Source organism: Mastigoproctus giganteus, chromosome 2, assembly GCF_048544385.1.
Source record: "Mastigoproctus giganteus isolate SK-2022 chromosome 2, ASM4854438v1, whole genome shotgun sequence".
Lineage (NCBI taxonomy): Eukaryota > Metazoa > Arthropoda > Arachnida > Uropygi > Thelyphonidae > Mastigoproctus > Mastigoproctus giganteus.
In genome coordinates this window covers 96,228,361-96,248,241 of record NC_143576.1, presented here as the reverse complement: position 1 = coordinate 96,248,241, position 19,881 = coordinate 96,228,361, and the positions used below count along the sequence as shown (strand labels likewise).

The window sequence follows — 19,881 nt, the reverse complement described above, 5'->3', positions numbered from 1 at the left end:
TGAAAATTATTAACCAATACCTGGTAAGTTACTCCAAACAGACCAGAAACTCAATGCCACCCATTGTGTGCTTAAATTCTGCACAAACGGGTACAAACTGAAATGACAAGTTAACATAATAGTATTATGTACTGTAAATCAGCAAATAAGTCCCTCAATATTTTGTTGTTCCTCCTTGAGCTGCAATTATAGCCTTGCAACAATCTGGCATAGAATTAATCAACTTCTAGATACAGTGAAACTTCCCTTTAACGGACAGCCATGGGGAACGAAAATGTGTCCGTTAGAGAGAAGTGTCCGCTAACAAGAAGTCTGAGGGAGAAAAAAAAAAAGAAAGAAAGAAAAATCGTTAAACGTTTAATGTAAAATTAAATTAAATTATATACAGATTTTGCACAATATTTTTGTAAATAATATACATACAATTGTGCTATGCATATTATGACTTTATCTTAAGAAAAATACATACAGTAATCACTTATTTTCTTCTGCACCTTCTTCCGGCTGATAATTTTGTTTTCAACATTTGTTTGGAGTGAAGAAACCATCGAAAGTCCTTCAGTATCTTCTTCAGCGGCAAAAACATTTTTAAACGATTGATTTGTATCAGCGCTTCTTCCATTTTCATCGGTGGTTCGTCGTTAATATGTTCTTCGATAGAATGACCTCCTTCCATTTCATCCTCATGAGGAACTTCTTGAAAAATATCGATGATAATGTCGTTGATATCTAGAGCACCATCTTCTGTAGTGAGGTTCGAGACTATATCTTTGTAGCCAGAGTCACTTTGTACCTGAAGTATCGTGCATTATCAATAGATGTTGAAGTTCTTGTTCTTCTTGGTGCTCCACATTGCTGTTCACAACTTCAATTTTTGCGTTTGAGAAGCCAGACTTTACAAAACAGTTCACGACAGTTTGTTTTCTAATTGCGTTTACTGAAGAGGAAATCCATTGAATCGCATCTAGGATGCTGAGTTTATTTGCAAAGTCACTCGCACATGTTACATCGTTCATGTTTGCAATGAGATGTCTTAAAACACATTTTCTGTAGTGAAGTTTAAAATTTTTTATTATCCCTTGATCCAAGGGCTGACACTCTAGAAATGTGTTTGGTGGCAGAAAAACGATTTGAATGTTGGACAATTCAATGTGCGGGTGAGATCCAGCATTATCCATGAAAATAATAATTTTTCTGTTTTGACGAATCATGTTTTGGTTAAAGTGACTAAAGTGACTTATCCATTCGCTCATGATATCTCGTGTCATCCACGCTTTTTTATTAGACTTCCAATCAACATTCAAGATTCAACTTTATGCCCTTGAAACAACGAGGATTTTGTGGTTTTCCTATAACAAGAGGTTGTTCAAAGTCTCCCAGCATATTTGTACACAATAGTACAGTCAAGCGTTCCTTAGAAATTTTCCGCCCTGGCACTTTTCGTTTTTTAGACTCATTGTTTTTTCAGGAAGAGCTTTAAAAAACAACCCTGTGATATCGTCACAGTTGTAAATATCCTTAGCTTCAAAATCACGACATAAATCTTCCAATTTGATGGTCCACTCTGTTACAATCCCAGGATCAACATATCCACCTTCACCACTTACGGTTTTCCAAGAAATTTAATGCCGAGTTTTGAACTTGTCTAGCTATCCCACAGGAGTTTTGAACTCATTTATTCCCATAGATTTCGCAACCTCCAAAGCCTTTTCCTTAATAATAGGCCCATTAATGGGAATTTTTTTTTTTTTGTACGTGTGCGACAAAACCACTCGTACATAGCATTGTCAATTTGAAGTCCAACAGTTTTCGGGAATGATTTTTGAACCTGATCATTTCCGTGTTGCCAAAATTGTTTGAGCAGTTCATTTTTTTTCTTTAGGATGTCGCTTACCTGCGTCTTCCCGATTTTGAATTTTGCAGCGAGATTGCGAACACTGTTTTTTTGCCGATCATACGCATTAATGAGTTCGACTTTATCTTTTAAAGTTAAATGTTTACGAGAAGACATTGTGCACTTCACACGACATTGAACAAAACTGAAACTGAGACGAAAGGCCGACCATATTCCCCACCCCTGCACACACCGAATTCATCAGAAGTTTTACACGTGCCTTAAAATTCTTGAAAAAGGGTTTAGAACCGCGACGTAAACCTTGATAAAATTCAGAGAATCGGAAATAGAAAATAAACACACGATTGAGGCAATACGTGGAAGAAACGTTCCTAGAAAAAGGGCCGTGAGCTCGCCCGCTGTCCGTTATGGGGAGATCAAATTAAGTGCTAATCTAAACGAAACAGTGCAGATTGCCTGTCTCGTGTCCGTTACAGAGAGTGTCCGCTAGACAGAAGCTGAAAACACATTTCCGATTCTCTGAATTTTATCAAGATTTACGTCGCTGTTCTAAACCCTTTTTCAAGAATTTTTAAAACCAATGGAGGAGAGTTAGGGAATTTGAAAATGTCCGTTGTAGAGAGATGTCCGTTAACGGGAGGTGTCCGTTAGGAGAAGTTTCACTGTATACAGTTAATATCCCAATTTTGTGGTACCACTCCCTTACAATGCTCTCCTGCAGCTGAATCTTACTTGTTGGCTTCTTCTGAGCAATTTTAGACAACATTATGTACCAGCAATTTTCGATAGGGTTCAAATCTTCTCTGTTGCCTGGCCAGTCCAACACTGTAATGCCAGCATTTCTAAGGTATAATGGCACCTTAAGGGAGAAAAATGAGGGAAAACATTGGTGTAAGTACGTTTTAAGCCCTGTGAAACAAGACGACAAACTCATCATTAAATCTAAATAGCATAAAGCTTACCAATTTTGCTGTGTGGCTAGGTGCAAAGTCCTGTTGAAAAATGCAGTTTTGGACGTCTGTGTGGTGATCCCTAATAACGGGTTTCTGGCACTCCTCCAAAATAGCAGCGTAAGTTTCTGCATTCAGCGTTCTGTTAATAAACTTAATTCACCACACTTTGCTTGTTATGCATCCCCTGACCAGCGGGGAACTTTACAGTCGGTGTTATGCAGTCAGGATGGTATGCCTCCGATTTTCGTCTTCTGACATATCACTTCCCATTCAAGCCAAGGTTGAATTTCGATTCGTCAGAAAAGATAACAGTGTGTCACTGCTCTTTTGTCCACGAAACATGCATTTTAGCCAAGCAATTTGCTTCTTCCTCATTTTGTTGGGTCAACAAAGACTTCTTGGGCCAATAGGCATGCAGACCACATTCCGAAAGCTGTCTTTGGATAGTTCATACACTTGTTTCAAAACCAGAGGCCATCTCAAAGTCCAGTTTTAGATCAGGTGCACTAGCATGGCGATTACGAAGGCATAGCTGTTTCAAATATCAATCTTGGGAAGGCGTAGTCACTCTCTTACAGCCTGATCCAGGTCTTCTCTTCACATCACTGGTTTCACTCTTTAATTTCAGCACCTGGGAACTGACTGGTGGCAGCCTATTTTATCAGCAATAACACGCATAGATTCTGGGAGAGAGCAACAGCTACACTTTTTTCTTGGTATCAACTGAACATTTGGAGCCATGCTTACACCTCCACAAAACAGAATACTAATGAGCGTACCCTTCCAATGCTGTATTTATTGAAACAGCTGAGCAATACCTTGCAATTACTGTCCGATGCAATAGAAGCGTTATCTAATGCAATATCTTTGCTTTGCGACAAACAAAATAACTGTAATCAAACGATATCTTATACAGTTCACTACAAATGTTGCTTTTTTTTTTTAAGGTGATGCAGTTTTTCCGTCACTGTACATGTGGATAATTTTTTCTGCTACTCGATACTCAATCACTCATATCTCGGCTTTTCAGAAATGGTAGTGAGAAAGTCTTTAAAAACTTACCATTCAGAATTTGTGTGATGATTAAGGTTTTATCTTTTTTGCTATGTAACTCGTTCATGAACTACTCACACTAGCAGAGACTCCACCTTGCAAACCATCTACATTTGTCCAACCACAATTTGCATGGCACTGCTCCATATGGCATTCACATATAAATCTTCTAAGATATTGCGATATTGTTCTATGCGAGGAACAAAATTTATGTTGTGCTTTTCTAAACCTGAGGGAAAGAAGGAACAATGCCATTTTTCATTTATCTATTCTTCACATTTGATATAAAAGAAATCTAGAATTTTTTTCTAAGAAAATTAACTTTGGAGATAAACAAATAGCAAAATTAAGTATTTTCTTTTATTAAAAAATGCATAATCCTAATGAAGAAATATTAAAAGCATACTGATTCAATTCCATAAACATAGTGCAAGAGAATTAAAAACATCAGTTTTATTGTTCTTTCTCCCTAACTCATATGCCACATTCACAGAGTCTGAATATTGTATAACTTAAGGTACATTCATACTGTTGCACATTTTATATAAGATCTTGATCTCTTCTGCATCACCTAGATTTGCAGGAGTTTCTAGGATAATAGGAATATCATTAAAGCGTGGATCAGTCATAATCAACTGGAAACCTTGCAATCCAATATGACCTTGACCAATATTTTCATGTCTATCAAGATGACAGCCAACCTGTCCTGCATCAAAAGAAAACAGTTTACAGCACATTATATAAATAAGTACTGATTTGGTGCATTTATTATATGCTATATTTTTTTAATGAGAAATCACAAATAAATAAATGCCTAATTTTAAAAATCAGTCAATTTGAGTGTGTATCAAATTAATAACAAGTTAGTTAACTAGTTATTGCTTCAACCTAAAAAGTGAGATTTATGACATTGAATGATTCTATTAACATCTAGAACAGTGATTCTCAACTGGGGGTTTGCAAAAGTGTTCCAGGGGGTTTGCCCTAAAAATTCTGTAATGTCATCTGCTTAGATTTACATAGGTTTGATTGATTTGATTGATTTGGTAGTTGTTGGCGCATCGGCTTCTGTGGCCATATTGCACCTCCCAAGGTTTTTGCAGTACTTTGATCCAAGCCCGAGGCGGGAATCGAACCCGCGACCTTTGGGTTGCCGGGCAGGTACTTTACCCACTCGGCTAGCCCGGTCGGCAGATTTACATAGGAATATTATTGTAAACTACAAAATATAACTGATAATAAACAATAAAGTAAAATAAAATTAAATAAAAAGTAAAGAATTGCCAAAGCAAGAAACCATATATCCCACAATTCCTTATAATTAGTTTAGTATCCTATAGTATATCATGTTAAATAAGTATGTTTTCCATACTAATTTTTTTTCATTCTCAAGGATTAGAATTCTCAATTCTAATTGTTATGTAATGGTACTTTTTTTTTTTTTTTTTTTTTAGAACATATAGTACTTAGTACCATGCATGGGTTGAAGGTTGAAAAAATGAAAGATACTTGTTGATATTAGACTTGAACTTCTGTTGATTGAAATTTTCAGGAAATACATATGAAGGAAGGTTGTTCTAGAAAACAGAAGCTGAACGAAAAAATGAGGAAGAAAAGTTGGTTCTGTGAGTTTTGAAGTTGGACAGTAAAAGGATGTTGGCTGGTTGTGGCACGTGTTCAGACTGCTATGAAAGAGATTGAGAATTAAAGAAGTCAATTCAGAAGAACAGTGCCCATAGAAGTATTTACAGAATAGGCATGCCGCAGAAACAGAACATCTATGAGACAGAGTGGAGAGACTGTTAGAGATGAGTCATTAATTAACCTAACTGACCTCTTTTGAATGGAATCTAGAAGCCTGAGAGAGGTTTTAGGGGTACGGCCCCATATGTGGGAATAATATTCCATGGTAGGCTACATTTGCGATTTCTACAGTCAACAACTGTTTGGAAGAAAAGTAAAGCCGAGAATGCAAGAAAACCCGTTTTTTAGATGCAGAGAACGCAATATTTGTTATTTGGTTATTTGGTTTTTTTTTTTAGGAACATTAGCAACTAAGGCCATATTGCTCTGGGATATGTGGTGGTCATTCCCTGACCTTTCCGCATCCTCCGTATTTGGCGGTGATGGGCTCGAACCCTGGTCTAATCAAGAAGCGTGTGCTATGCACTGCTGCTCCTTCCAATCTGGCTAGGGAGGCGCCGCAATATTTGTAATGTGCTTTATGACAAGAGAGATTAAAAATCAGGATAATTCCCAAGATCTTGCCTAGATATAGGAGCGTCAATGGAGATAAGTAGAAGTAGAAGAATCCTTTTTGTGTGATATAAGAGAGGACTGAGTTTTAGAAGGATTGAAATTAAGTTATCTTTGCCCCACTGGAGAATTACCTGGAGATTAGCATTTAAGGATTTGGCAGTGGATACTTGAGAAGTTGAAGCTGTTTTCAGCAGGGCAAGGTTTCTCAAACTGGAAGATGAAATGCAATGTGCTATCGTCAGCAAAACTATTGACAGGATTTCCGCTCAGCAGGAGGAGGTCATTAATATACACAAGAGGAAAAGAGTGGGAGAAAGAACTGAACGTTGGGGAACACCAGCATTAATGGAGAAGTTAGAAGGCAGAGAACCATCACCCGCAGTGAGCGTCAGAGAAAAAACTGGATACCGAATTACAAAGAACAGTGGTAAACCAAAGGATGGAAGCTTATTTAGAAGACCTTTGTGCCAAACATGATCAAAAGCCTTTGAAAAGTCAAGAGCAATGGCTGTTTCACCAAACTTTTAAATTTGTCCATATATGAGTAACATATACAGTAAACCCCCGCTATTCGAGGTTTGCGGTCGCTGATTTAATATAAAATAAAACCTAAAAAAATGTGAATTTTAAAGCGCCATGAACATTTTCCACCATAAAAAAACATGGGTGTGGCTAAAATTATCTTTCCCGGTCAAAACAGTGCTCAGTGGGTGGGGGGAGAGGGGTGACAAAATCGCAAGCATGGATGTTTCTCAATAATCCTTGTTCAGTATGTGTTATGCGCTTGTCGTGGAAGGTTTCGTCGTTTGCTTTTAATTTATATGCTTATAAATTGATATACTTACAAAAGTGATAAATCTACCATTTTGCAGTGTAAAACAGACTTTTTCGAGTGTGTTAATGGAAGAAAGTGACTTTATTTGGAAAAGTTCATTCTGACCCGTATAAAAATATGGCTATGAATAACAAGGGAAATCTGAAAAGATCAAAGAAGTGATGGCATTAGCGAATAAAATTGAGTTATTAGATAAAATTTCTAATGGTGAAAATGTCTCCTCAGTGGCAAAACATTATAAGATCAATGAGTCAACGGTACGATCAATCAAGAAATCGAAAGAAAAAATCTGCCGTAGTGTCCGTGAAAACGCACTAATTGCCTGTAACTTGTGAAGTTAAATTAGAAAAAATAGAAAAAGCTTTAAATCTGTGGATAGAAAACCGAACTCAAAATAAAATTCCGTTAACCATATTCACTTATCATTCGTGAAAAGGCAAAACTCCTTTATCAACACTTTAGCAAAACAGGTGATAGCACTGACGAGATAAGTTTTTAAGTTAGCAAACGCGCTGGTTTGAAATTTCTAAAAAATATTTCATTTAATATTAAATTGTTTCTTATTTTCATTTCGATGCCATATGCTTGCATTTCACTATGTACTGTCTATGTACATAGTCATATTATGAAGGTACATATAATACATACATAGACAAAATTTTAGACTAGTTTTTCTTATATATTTCATACTTTGGAACGGAACCCCTTTATTACTATGGGAGCCATAACTCAGTATTCGCATTTTTGGTATTCGCGGAATTTCTCAGGAACGTAACCCCCGCGAATAGCGGGGCTTTACTGTACTGTCCTATCATTAATATCCGGACACTAGCCTTTAGACAAAAAAAAAAAAGAGCTTTTATTGTGTCATTTAATATTTTTTGCTGAAACCTTTTGCTTTTATGATGGCCTTCAATCTTCACGGCATACTCTCAACCAGCTTTTTATAAATGTCAGGTGATATGTTCCTCCACTCAGCCTTTAATGAAGCTACCAGTTTGGCCTTGTTCTTTGGGCGATCTCGACATGCACATACCCGACAATCCAATATATCCCAAAGACGCTCAATAGGGTTCAGATCAAGACTCTGGGCTGGCCAATCCAAATTTTCTACACCCATTCTTCAATCCACTTTGTTACGACCTGAGCAGTTTGGCATGGTGTATTGTCTAGCTGATACAGGTATGGGCCTTTACCGAAGTATTGCCATAATGTTGGAAGTGCATAATTGTCCACAGCATTCATAGTTTTGTCGATAACGACTAATGGACCCAAGCCAAACCATGAAAGGAGCCCCATACCATGACACTGCCTCCACCAAATTTCATTGTAGGGAGGATACAATTAGGAAGGAACTGCTCCCCGATATTCACCACACCCAGGAACGGATATCAGCCTGGTAGATTGCGAACTTCGACTCGTCCATCTATAGGACTGTTTTCTACGCTCTACAGTCCAGGATTCGCACTCCTTACACCATGTTAATCGGCGTCTAGCATTTGTTGAAGTGATCAATTCTGTTGAACTATTGAAGGTAATTCTGTTGAACGTGTCATCTTGTATGCCCACTTTAGCAAATGTCTGTTCGAAGCCCAGTGTGCATATTTATAGCAGGTTCTGTGACATGTTGCATGCATAGGGCCTGTTTTCCAATCCATGGAAGGGTGTCCGGATATTAATGGTAGGGCAGTGTAAGCCAGATTATCAACAGTGGAACGACACTGACGGAATCTATACTGGCGATCGTTGATCAGATGAAAGATTTCCAGATAGTTTAGGAGTTGTCAGTTAATTGATTTCTCCATTACTTTAGAAAAAATAGAAGTAATCGCAATTGGATGATAATTGGATGGTAGGGATTTGTCACCTTTTTTAGGAATTAGCTGGATATGAGCAAATTTCCAAGAAGGAAAAACACCTTTCGAATATGAACGTGAAAAAAGACGACTCAAAACGGGTAGGTTCAGGGGCACAGGTTTTGAGAACAAGTGGAGAAATACCATCAGAACCTGGAACTTTCTTATCACGGATGACCACAGGAGGCTTTGAATGGAGTGTACTGGAAATGGTTTGAGGTGATTTACCAAGATCATCAATACATGAGTTGGAAGAAAAATAGGATGCTAGCAGGTCAGCTTTATCTTTGGCTGATGTGGCAACAGAACAATCTGGTTTTGACAGAGATGGGCAAAATTTGCGGCCTATAGCTTTGGCAAGAGACCAGAATGCTCGGCTACCACTTGGACAAGAAGCAAGTTTTCTACTCTTAGCTTGTTCAAAATCTAGTTTGGACTGAATAATAACTTTTTTACAAAGTATAAATAATACTTAATAATAATTTTTATTATGATGCAATGTCACTTATAAAAATATAGTACTGGAAATATTTTTTAATAAAAATTCAGAAAAATTATACGATTTCAGAGATATAGTCTTAGTGTTTTGCATTAAAAATATTATGTTGAAAGGGGTTCGGGATAAAAAATATTACGTTGTAAGTGGTTCGCGAGTAAAAAAAGGTTGGGAACAGCTGATCTAGAAGATAGTGTCATGCAAATGTTTTTGGCCCTGGACCAGTTCTGATTTCTGGTTTTACTAGTGAACACTAAATATGATAAATATCATTTAGTTTATTTCTTCTCAATAATAAAGGCATTGTGATTGACATAAGAAAATATTTCTATCCCACCTCTAAAATTTGCCCTTCTACATTTTAGATATGCAAAATTAAAAATCTGTCTGTAAACAAGCCTGCTCGATACAATCACTTGGATCTCAACTTTCAAATATGCTAGAGGAAAAGTCTCTAATAGCTTACCTCAAAGAATTTGAATGACAGTTAAGGTTTCACATTTTTTCTGTTATTTAACTCATTCATAGCACACACACACACAATGGCAGTAGTCTACCTCACAAACCACCTTGTTCACAGACAGCAGGGAGTGGTAATAAATTGACACTGCTCTACGTGGACTAATATTATTAGTCCACGGTGCCAAGCCCATTGTTGTTTTGTGTATTTATCAATGATAAAACGAGGGTGGTTCAATAAAGAATCGTCCTCACCTACTTCCACATATTGCAGAGTCATATTTGTGTAGCATCATACATATCTCTGTACTAAAGGCGTAAAATTTCAGCCCTGTGTCTTAATTTGTTTTCCTCTTACAGAGCTGAACGTGTGATGAAGTAGCATCATGGACAAAGTTGAAGCCAGAGCTGTAATCCGGTATCTGTTCTTGAAGGGGAAATCTAAAGAAATCCACGAGGAGATGACTGCAGTATATAAGGATGAAGCCTGAAGCCCAATCCTATGGCATTGTGAAGCACTGGCATAGACAGTTTAGGTGTGGTTGGCCATCGGTAGAATCTGAGCCCATTCCAGGTCGTCCCCATTCAGCCATTGATGACAGCATGATCAGAAAAGTGGAGTCGTTCATCATGGAAGATCGCCGGATATCTGTACGTGAATTGTCCCAGGAGGTGAAGATTAGTGTGGGCTCTGTTGAAACAGTCCTCCATGACCAACTCCATTTATGGAAATTGAGTGCAAGATGGATTCCCCGATTATTGACTCATTTCCAGAAGGCTGATCAACAAGAGTTGTTAGCCCTATGCCAAAACAATGAGGAAGACTTTTTCTCTCGTCTAATCTCTCAGGATGAAAGTTGGATACACCATTTCAACCTTGAAAGTAAAAAAAAAGCAGTCCATGGAGTGGCAACACCATGGTCCCCCCCTCCCCCAAGAAGGCAAGGGTCCAAGCATCAGCAGGAAAGGTCTTGCTGACAGTGTTTTGGGATGAAAAAGGCATAATAATGACTGATTACCTGCCGAAAGGTAGAACAATTACAGGTGCCTATTATGCCAACTTACACAATTACGGGAGAAAATCAAAACACACAGGCATAGCATGGTGTCCAAAGGAGCGAGAATGCTTCAAAGATAATGCCCCAGTTCACGCTTCTGAAATTGCAACAACACAAGCCGACACTTGTGGAAATGAAATACTGCCCCATTCAGCCTACTCATCCGATCTTGCACCATCGGACTTCTTGTTTCCTTCACTCAAATCATTTCTTCGGGGTGCCCACTTGCCTGACGTCAAGACACTCATTTCTGCAACAGAGTCATGGTTCAAAGACCAACTTCACCACTTCTATAAAAATCGCATCCGTAGCCTCATCCATCAATGGGAAAAATGTGTAAATCTGCACAGTGGCTATGAAGAGAAGGATTAAACCTGTGCCAAGAATCAACAGGCTAGGACCTCTGCAGCTAGATCATGGAGATTCTTTATTGAACCACCCTCGTATATCAGGCTTACTGTCCAAGTTTGCAGATGATACAAAGGTTGGCAGGGTTGTTAATGACAGTAAATACATAGTCTTACAGTTATTGTTATGCTGGTTATTTTTATTTTTAATTTAGATAGTTTTTTTGTAGACTACTACTTAATATACATAAAACCGTTATTTCGTTCGACTCTTGCAGCCATTGTTTTTGTATAGAATAGTAGGGAATTAAAATTTTTAATTGTGGTAAATAGGTAGCTCTAACGTATAATTATATAGCATAATACACATCACTGCATTTAGGATTCTATTAGATAGCATAGTATTGACAATTAATTAATTAAATTTATTGATCTTATTAATTTAAAATATCATGCCCCAGACTAGAGTAGCAAAGCAACGGGCACAAAGTGGCAGGAGTGCTGTGACTCAGGGGAGAACTCAGGGGAGCAATTCTCCAACGCATCACAGTCTAAAAAAATGTGCAACTTCTGAAATGTTTGCCGAACTTTCTGGAACAGAACATGATCTAGGCAAGGAGGATGTCTTTTTGTGTGCCAGGCGCAGAGAGTGTCTAGAAATTAGGCATCAACTCAGCATTCTACTGGGCATCTATGAGAGCTTCAGGTGTAGGGTAGTTGCCCTCGAAGAAATTAATATAAGGGGCCCGTCCAGCTCTCAGCTGCCCAAATCAACGCCAGAACTCACTCCTGGGCATTAGGCAACACAGCGGAAATCTCCAAGGCAGAATGCACTGGTCCCAAAGGAACTAGTTATTGTTGGTGACTCTATTGTCAGGTAGACAGGGAATATATTGTGTAAAAAGGATAGATGGAACAGGACCAGGGTATGCCTGCCAGGGGCAAAAGTTGATGACGTTATAAAGCATATATCATCTTTTAAGGGCACAAAAGGTGATATTGTTGTACACGTTGGCACCAATGACATTAAGAGTAGGAGATCTGCAGATTTACTTAACAAGTACAGGTCAATGTTGCAAAAAGGTCGTGAGGCAGGGTTAAATTTGAAAGTGTCTGCAATTCTGCCCAGACATGATAGGAGGGAGTACATGACGAGAGCCTTGTCAATCAAATCAATCACAGGAGGGAATGTGCAAGGCTCCAGGGGTAGAATTTTTTTCAGTGTGGTCTGTGCTTGTTAACAGGATAGACTGCTTTTACAGGAATGGGATACACTTAAACAGAAAGGGTATAAGAATATTTGCTGATGCTATCGAGGCAGTGTTAGGTGGGTCGGAAAACTGCTAGCTTGGGGGGATTCACAGACTAAAAGGTTAAAAGTAGCCGCAGGCAGAGGTGAAGGTGATTCTTGCACAACTTCTATTAGAATAAGTAGCGACCTGGAACAAGGGGTGCTGGGGGTTTCAGGGACTGATAGAAGTCATCATGAAACAGGTGGGTATATGGAATGGGTTGGGGTAAATAATAACAAGGATAGGTACATGTATACCTGCATGTATACCAATGCTAGAAGTATAGTAAATAAATTTGATGAATTTGAAGTGTTTGTCAAGACATCAGAAGCAGATATTGTTGGGATAGCAGAGACGTGGTGTCACACAGATATAAGGAATGCAGAACTGGAATTTTGGGAGTACAATGTGTACAGACAGGATAGGAAGGGAGGAGGCATTATGCTGTTAATTAAGAAAAACATAAAATCAAAAGAAGTGCATCCAGTTGATATAGATGAACAGTGCACTGTTGAGTCAGTTTGTTGTGACATAAGCACTGCGAAAGCAAAAATAAGAGTAGGAGTGTGTTATAGGCCTAATGACTCAAATGAGTACAATGAACAATTGTACAGAGAAATAGAGTGGGCTAGTAAATCAGAATGTCTTATGATGGGGGATTTTAACTTCCCAGATATTGACTGGAACTTGTGGGTTGGTCCCTCGCACACTAGTAAGGCTTTTGTGGATTTATTGGATGATTGTTTTCTGCAGCAACCAGAGAGGGTAATACTCTTGATCTAGTTATCAGCAGTGATGATTTGTGTATTAAGAATTTGCAGATAAAGGAACCACTAGGTGGCAGTGATCACAGTGTACCGATGCAGGATTTACTAAAAATATAATTACCATCAGGGATAAAGGAAAGGGTTTTTGCTTCCGTAAAGGTGAGTACAGTGGTCTCAGACAGTTTTTAAATTCTGTACAGTGGGATCAACTGACGATGATACCAACAGTAAATTCTAAGTGGGAAGCATTCAAGGAATTAATCGTGGATGCTACTAAAAGTTTCATACCTATTAAGAAATATTGTTCGAGGTTTCGGCCTAAATGGTTATCAAATGAACTAATGAGACTCGTTACAGAGAAGAAAAATGCATGGGATGCATATAAATTATCAAGCGACTCTGAAGCCAATGGGAGATATAAGCTAATCTGTAATCAGGTCACAAAGGAGGTTAGACAGGCGGAGGCAGATTACAAGAAACCTTTGGCAAAAGATGCTATGAAAAACAGCAAAGATTTCTTTACTTATATAAACTCTAAAAGGAAGGGGATGAATCTCATTGGTCCACTTGATAACGATGGTTCGACTAGTGATGATCTTCTTAGACAGCAAACAAACTGAATGAGTATTTTCCATCTACATTCACACATGAGGAGTTATTAAGGTTTGAAAATGGCAGAAGGTTATCAAATTGTAGCAGGGTGCTTAATTATTTTGTAATAACTGAGAGCAAAGTGGTGGAGAAATTGTTGAAGTTAAACATAAGAAAGGTACCTGGGGTGGATGGGATCTATCCAGTTATATTAAAGGAGGTGGCAAAGCAACTAAGCAAACCCTTAGCCATAATTATGAGAGCATCTTTGGACTCAGGGACTTGGACTCCAGTCCCCATGGACCGGAGATGTGCAAATGTATCCCCAATTCACAAAGGGGGATCGAAGGGAGACATGAATAATTACAGACCAGTTAGTTTATCTTCTTCCGGAAAAAATAATGGAGTCACTGGTTAAAGATGCATTGCAGGATCATCTAGACAAGACTGCAGCAATAATTCAGACACAGCATTGGTTTGTTAAGGGAAAGTCTTGTCTGACAAATTTGATAGGATATTATGATGTGGTAACAAAAGAACTGGATGCAAAAAATAATTTTGATATCATATATTTGGATTTCAGGAAAGCTTTTGATACTGTTGCGCATGGAAGACTATTGTACAAATTGGAGCAGAATGGTATTAAGGGTAAGTTGCTACAATGGAAACACATGGATTAGGCAGCAAACTCAAGTAAAGGACATTCTTATCAAAACTAAAGAACTAAAATGGTCTTGGGCAGGACACATAGCTCGAAGACATGACAGATGGACTAAGAAAATAACAGAATGGTACCCAAGAAGAGCTAGAAGAAAACCTGGAAGACAAAGGCGGAGATGGATAGATGAAATTCATGAGTTTTTGAGTAGTAAATGGATGGCCAGTGCTCAAAACAGAAGGAACTGGAAAGTTGCTAGAGAGGCCTTCATCCTGCAGTGGATTGAAAATGGCTGATGATGATGATGATGATGATGATGATGATGATGATGCTGCTACAATGGATAAAAGGATGGTTGAGTGCGAGAAGACAGAGGGTGGTAATTAATGGGTGCTGCTCTTCGTGGACTAATGTTATTAGTGGAGTCCCACAGGGTTCAGTGTTGTGTCCTCTGTTGTTTTGTATATTTATCAATGATATTGATGAAGGTATATCAGGCTTAGTGTCAAAGTTTGCAGAGGTTGTTGTTTTTTTTGGAGCATTAGCAACTAAGACCATATTGCTCCAGGGATATGTGGCGGTCATTCTCTGACCTTTCCACATCCTCCGTATTTGGTGGTCACAGGCTTGAACCCCGGTCTAATCAAGAAGCGTGTGCTATGCACTGCTGCTCCTGCCCACCCAGCTACGGAGGCCCCCGAAGTTTTCAGATGATACAAAGGTTGGCAGAGTTATTCATGTGCTACTGCAACAGGAGCTAGATAATTTGGGCAGATGGGCTAAGAAGTGGCAACTGAAGTTTAACCTTGACAAATGCAAAGTACTGCATATGGGTAGAAGTAATCCCAGAGAAACGTACCAACTGTGTGGTACTACACTTAAGGTGGTAGAAAATGAGAAAGATCTGGGAGTAATTGTGCAGTCAGATATGAAGTTTTCTGTGCAATGCAGACAGGTTGCCAGGGCAGGTCATGGGGTTTTGTCAATGATATATAGGAATTTTGCTAGCAGGGAAAAGGAGGTGATTGTCCCTCTGTATAAGGCAATGGTCAAGCCACGCCTTGAGTACTGCATACAGGTCTGGAGGCCTTATTTTAGGAAGGATGTAGATTTGCTTGAGCGTGTACAGAGAAGGGCAACAAGATTGGTGAGGGGAATGAAGGGATCCTCTTACCAAGAGAGGCTTAAGTTCTGCAAATTGCAGTGGCTGGAGACTAGGCACCTGTGCGGTGATCTGATTGAGGTGTATAAGGCCTTAAATGGGTTGAGCACGCTGAATTCTGATGGGATCCTTCCACTTGTTCAGATTACGAACCTAAGGGGGCATAAATTCAAATTAAGAAAAGACAGATGTAGAATAGATGTGCTGAATGCCTTTAGCCAACGGGTGGTTAATTGCTGGAACAAACTTCCATCTGTCACTGTGGAAGTTGATAGGTTAAATAAATTTGAGGAACTGGACAGGCATTTGGAGGGAATGGTGTTTTTTTTTTTTTTTTTTTTTTTTGGCTGATGCTGCATAAGCTCATACACTTGCTTTCTTGCATCACATGCCACTACTACTACAGTATGCTACTGCGACGGGATCTAGAAAAGTTAGGTAGATGGGCTGAGAAATGGCAACTAAAGTTTAACATTGACAAATGCAAAGTACTGAATATGGGTAGCAAGTAACCCAAGAGAAATGTACCAACTGTGTGGTACTACACTCAGGGAGGTGGAGAATGAAAAAGACATGGGGAGTAATTGTGTAGTCAGATATGAAGTTCTCTGAGCAGTGCATACAGGCTGCCAAAGCAGGTCATGGAGTTTTGTCAATGATACATATGAATTTTTCTAGCAAGAGACAAGGAAGTGATTATCCCTTTGTTGTTTGTTATTTGGTTTTTAGGAGCATTAGCAACTAAGGCCATATTGCTCCGGGGATATGCGGTGGTCTTTCTGCATCCTCTGTATTTGGTGGCACGGGCTCGAACCCCGGTCTAATCAAGAAGCGTGTGCTACGCACGATTATCCCTTTGTATAAGACAATGGTCAGGCCACACCTTGAGTACTGCATATAGGTCCGGAGGCCTCATTTTAGGAAGGATGTACAGTTGCTACATCCTTCCGGTGATATGCAGTGAATGTAGAGGAAGGATGTAGAGTTGCTACATCCTTCATTAAATGAAGCCATGAAAGGATCCTTCATGGCTTCACACATGAAGTTTCATTGTTTTATTGTTTTCATCAGATACAGATACAAACCAAAAATTGCTTGGAAAACTTAGCTACCTTGTTGATATATTTCAAAAACTTAAAGATTTAAATTTAAGCCTTCAACGACAGGGAACAAATATATTAATACTCAGTGATAAAATAGAAGCTTTCAAAAATAAACTTAACCTTTGGAAAACTGAATTTGAGCATAATAATATTGAAATGTTTCCATGCTTTTCTGATTTTGTTAATAGTAATAATATTGACATTATACAATTTAGGGATATCATTACCACCCAAATAACAATGCTAATTAAGAATTTGTCTAAATGATTTAATGAATCTCCAGAAAAAAAAAGTTGTACTGGATTCGTGATCCCTTTGCTTTTGAAATTTCTTCATTTCCCAAAATTACTGTTGAGCAATAGGGAGATCTTATTGACCTGTCATCTGACAAAGCACTGTGTGTTCGTTTCAAGACTAATTGTGAAAAATTTTGGCTATCTCTTCGAGACGGGTATCCAGAATTATATGGCGATACAAACATTACTACCTTTCAGGTCTACATATTTATGTGAAGTTTTTTCCTCAAAATTAACAGCTATAAAAACAAAACAGCATTCCAGACTTGATCCAGAAGATTCACAAGGTTAGAAATTTCAAATATTGCATTCAAATATTATTGGTTATCCAGGCTCATCCTTCTCATTAATTGTTTTGTTTTGTAATTTTTCATTTTTAATTGTTTTGTAATCTTAATTGAAGAATAAGAATTTGATCTGTTGTTTTTGCTGTATTCAATTAAAATATTAAACAATTATTTTATGTGCAAATTAAAAAGAAAGCAATTGTTTTATTCCTTTCTCAGTATTCAAATAAAATTTTCCACTACATAATTTATAAAATGCCATTTTTCTTCTCTAAAAATCTGGTCATCCTCTCTCAGGGTTTACATTGGGGGGTCACGTCAATTTTATATTTAATAAAAGGGGTCGCGATACATTTGCACACCACTGTAAAGCTTATTAATAATAAGCTTTAATAAGCTTAGTAAAGCTTTAATAAGCTTTACAAAGCTTATTAAAACTTAGTAAAGCTTATTTAGTTTGAGGCAATATACATATCACATAAATCTAAAATCTTAAAAATCAAACAATAAATGCAGTACCTGCTGAATCATTCATATGAACTGCTTTAAGATATGGCAAGCCAATAATTGATTCAAAATCACCCATCATCCTATGAAATCCTTCTGGTTTTGAGAGGTCATAGCCTGAAAGGAAAAGGCACTATAAACATTACGTTTTTTTTTTATGAAAACCCAAACACGAGAGGTATTAGAACCTCTATGGGACTTAGTACCATGCATGGGTTGGAGGTTAGAAGAAGAAAGAAGATATTTGTTGACATTAGACTTGAACTTCTGAAGATTGCAATTTTTAGGAAATACATATGAAGGAAGGTTGTTCCAGAAAACAGAAGCTGAACGAAAAAATGAGGAAGAAAAGTTGGTTCTGTGAGTTTTGAAGTTGGACAGTAAAAGGATGTTGGCTGGTTGTGGCACGTGTTCAGACTGCTATGAAAGAGATTGAGAATTAAAGAAGTCAATTCAGAAGAACAGTGCCCACGGAAGTATTTACAGAATAGGCATGCTGCAGAAACAGAACATCTATGAGACAGAGTGGAGAGACTGTTAGAGATGAGTCATTAATTAACCTAACTGACCTCTTTTGAATGGAATCTAGAAACTTGAGAGAGGTTTTCGGGGTACTGCCCCAGATGTGAGAACAATATTCCATGCAGGGTGGCCATAGTTTGAAAATTGGTAAGCAGGACAACTTGAAACGAAATGTGTAGTATAACATTTTTTACTTCAAAAAGTAAAAGAAAAATATAAAATTACAGTTAAAATACTTTTTTATCAATCAATCAATCATAATATTTATTTATTATATGACTTGTTAATATGTATTTGTCCTATATAAACTATAATATTATTTATAACAGTTATTTTAAAAATAGTGAGGAAGACTACTTTTACTTTATATATTTTTCTTTAGATTTTTCTAGTTTTAAAATTTTTTCTTCTTCGGAAGATTTTAAAAAGATTTTAAATTCTGAACAGGACATGTTATAGTTTTCTTTAACCATAAGTTCGGCATCTAAATTTTCTAATAAAAGATGGTTTGTCTCTTTCCACCAAGCAGTTTTCATTAAGCTGAAAACTCTTTCTGATGACGCATTTGAATGTGGAATGCTCAATATGGAGCTTACAATTTGTGACAAATTATTTGCCTCCAGAAATCTTTAGAAAAATTGCACCCATTTTTTTTTTTTTTTTTTTTTTTTTTTTTATCAACACACAGTTTCTTTTCTTCATTACTCAGTGACGAACAAAATGCCTTTAGACTTCCTCATTTTTCTCTTGTTATTAGAATTAATTTTTAACAAATTTTAACATTGATAAATTAACAGTTTTTTTCCTCTCTCATCGAGACAAATGATGGTATTATCAGGAAGTGGGACTTGAAGTTCTAAATCGGGACAATCCTGGCATATCAGGATGGTTGGCGACCCTGATTCCATGGTAGGGAGTGTTTGCGATTTGTACAGAGTGAACAGCTGTTTAGAAGAAAAGTAACGCCGAAAGAGAAACCCCAGTTTTTTAGATACAGAGGAAGCAATATTTGTAATGTGCTTATGCCAAGAGAGAATAGAAGTCAGAGTAATCCCCAATAGAGATATATGGTCTTGCCTAAAAATTGGAGTGTCATCGAAGATAAGCACAGGAGCAAGAGAATCCGTTTTGCAAGATATAAGACAGGACTGAGTTTTAGAAGGATTGAAATCAACTAAGTTACCTTTGCCCCACTGGAGAATTACCTGGAGATCAGCATTTAAGGAATTGTTAGTAGATATTCAAGAAGTTGAAGCTGTTTGAGCAGACAAGGATTCTCAAACTGTAAGGTAGAATGCAATGTGTATTAATGTGCATGATCAAAACTATGGATAGGACAGTATATACAGTTTGTTTACATTTGTTTACATATGCAGTTTGTTTATTTTTCTTGTGGCATTATAGTAAATATTTTGCAGATTTATGAAAACCTAACTGGGCAGATCAAATATGCACTCCTTAAGTTACCTTTAGACAAAGTCACTATGTGTAAATCACTTCAACCTATAAAAGATATAGATTTGGT

The 19,881-nt window shown here is 37.7% G+C and overlaps 1 protein-coding gene across 2 annotated transcripts in view; it reads right to left on the bottom strand.

Annotated features, from left to right (window-relative positions):
* Positions 1-4,343: 4,343 nt before the first annotated feature.
* Positions 4,344-19,881, bottom strand: part of LOC150089442 (uncharacterized) — an 83,554-nt gene continuing 68,016 nt past the window's right edge. For both annotated transcript variants that reach the window (XM_090368601.1, XM_090368602.1), the window contains 2 exons: positions 17,847-17,951; positions 4,344-4,567 (listed from right to left, as the gene is read on the bottom strand). In XM_090368601.1, coding sequence (XP_090224727.1) covers positions 4,374-4,567; positions 17,847-17,951 — 299 coding nt within the window. In that variant the 3' untranslated portion in view covers positions 4,344-4,373. The remainder of the gene's footprint in view (positions 4,568-17,846; positions 17,952-19,881) is intronic.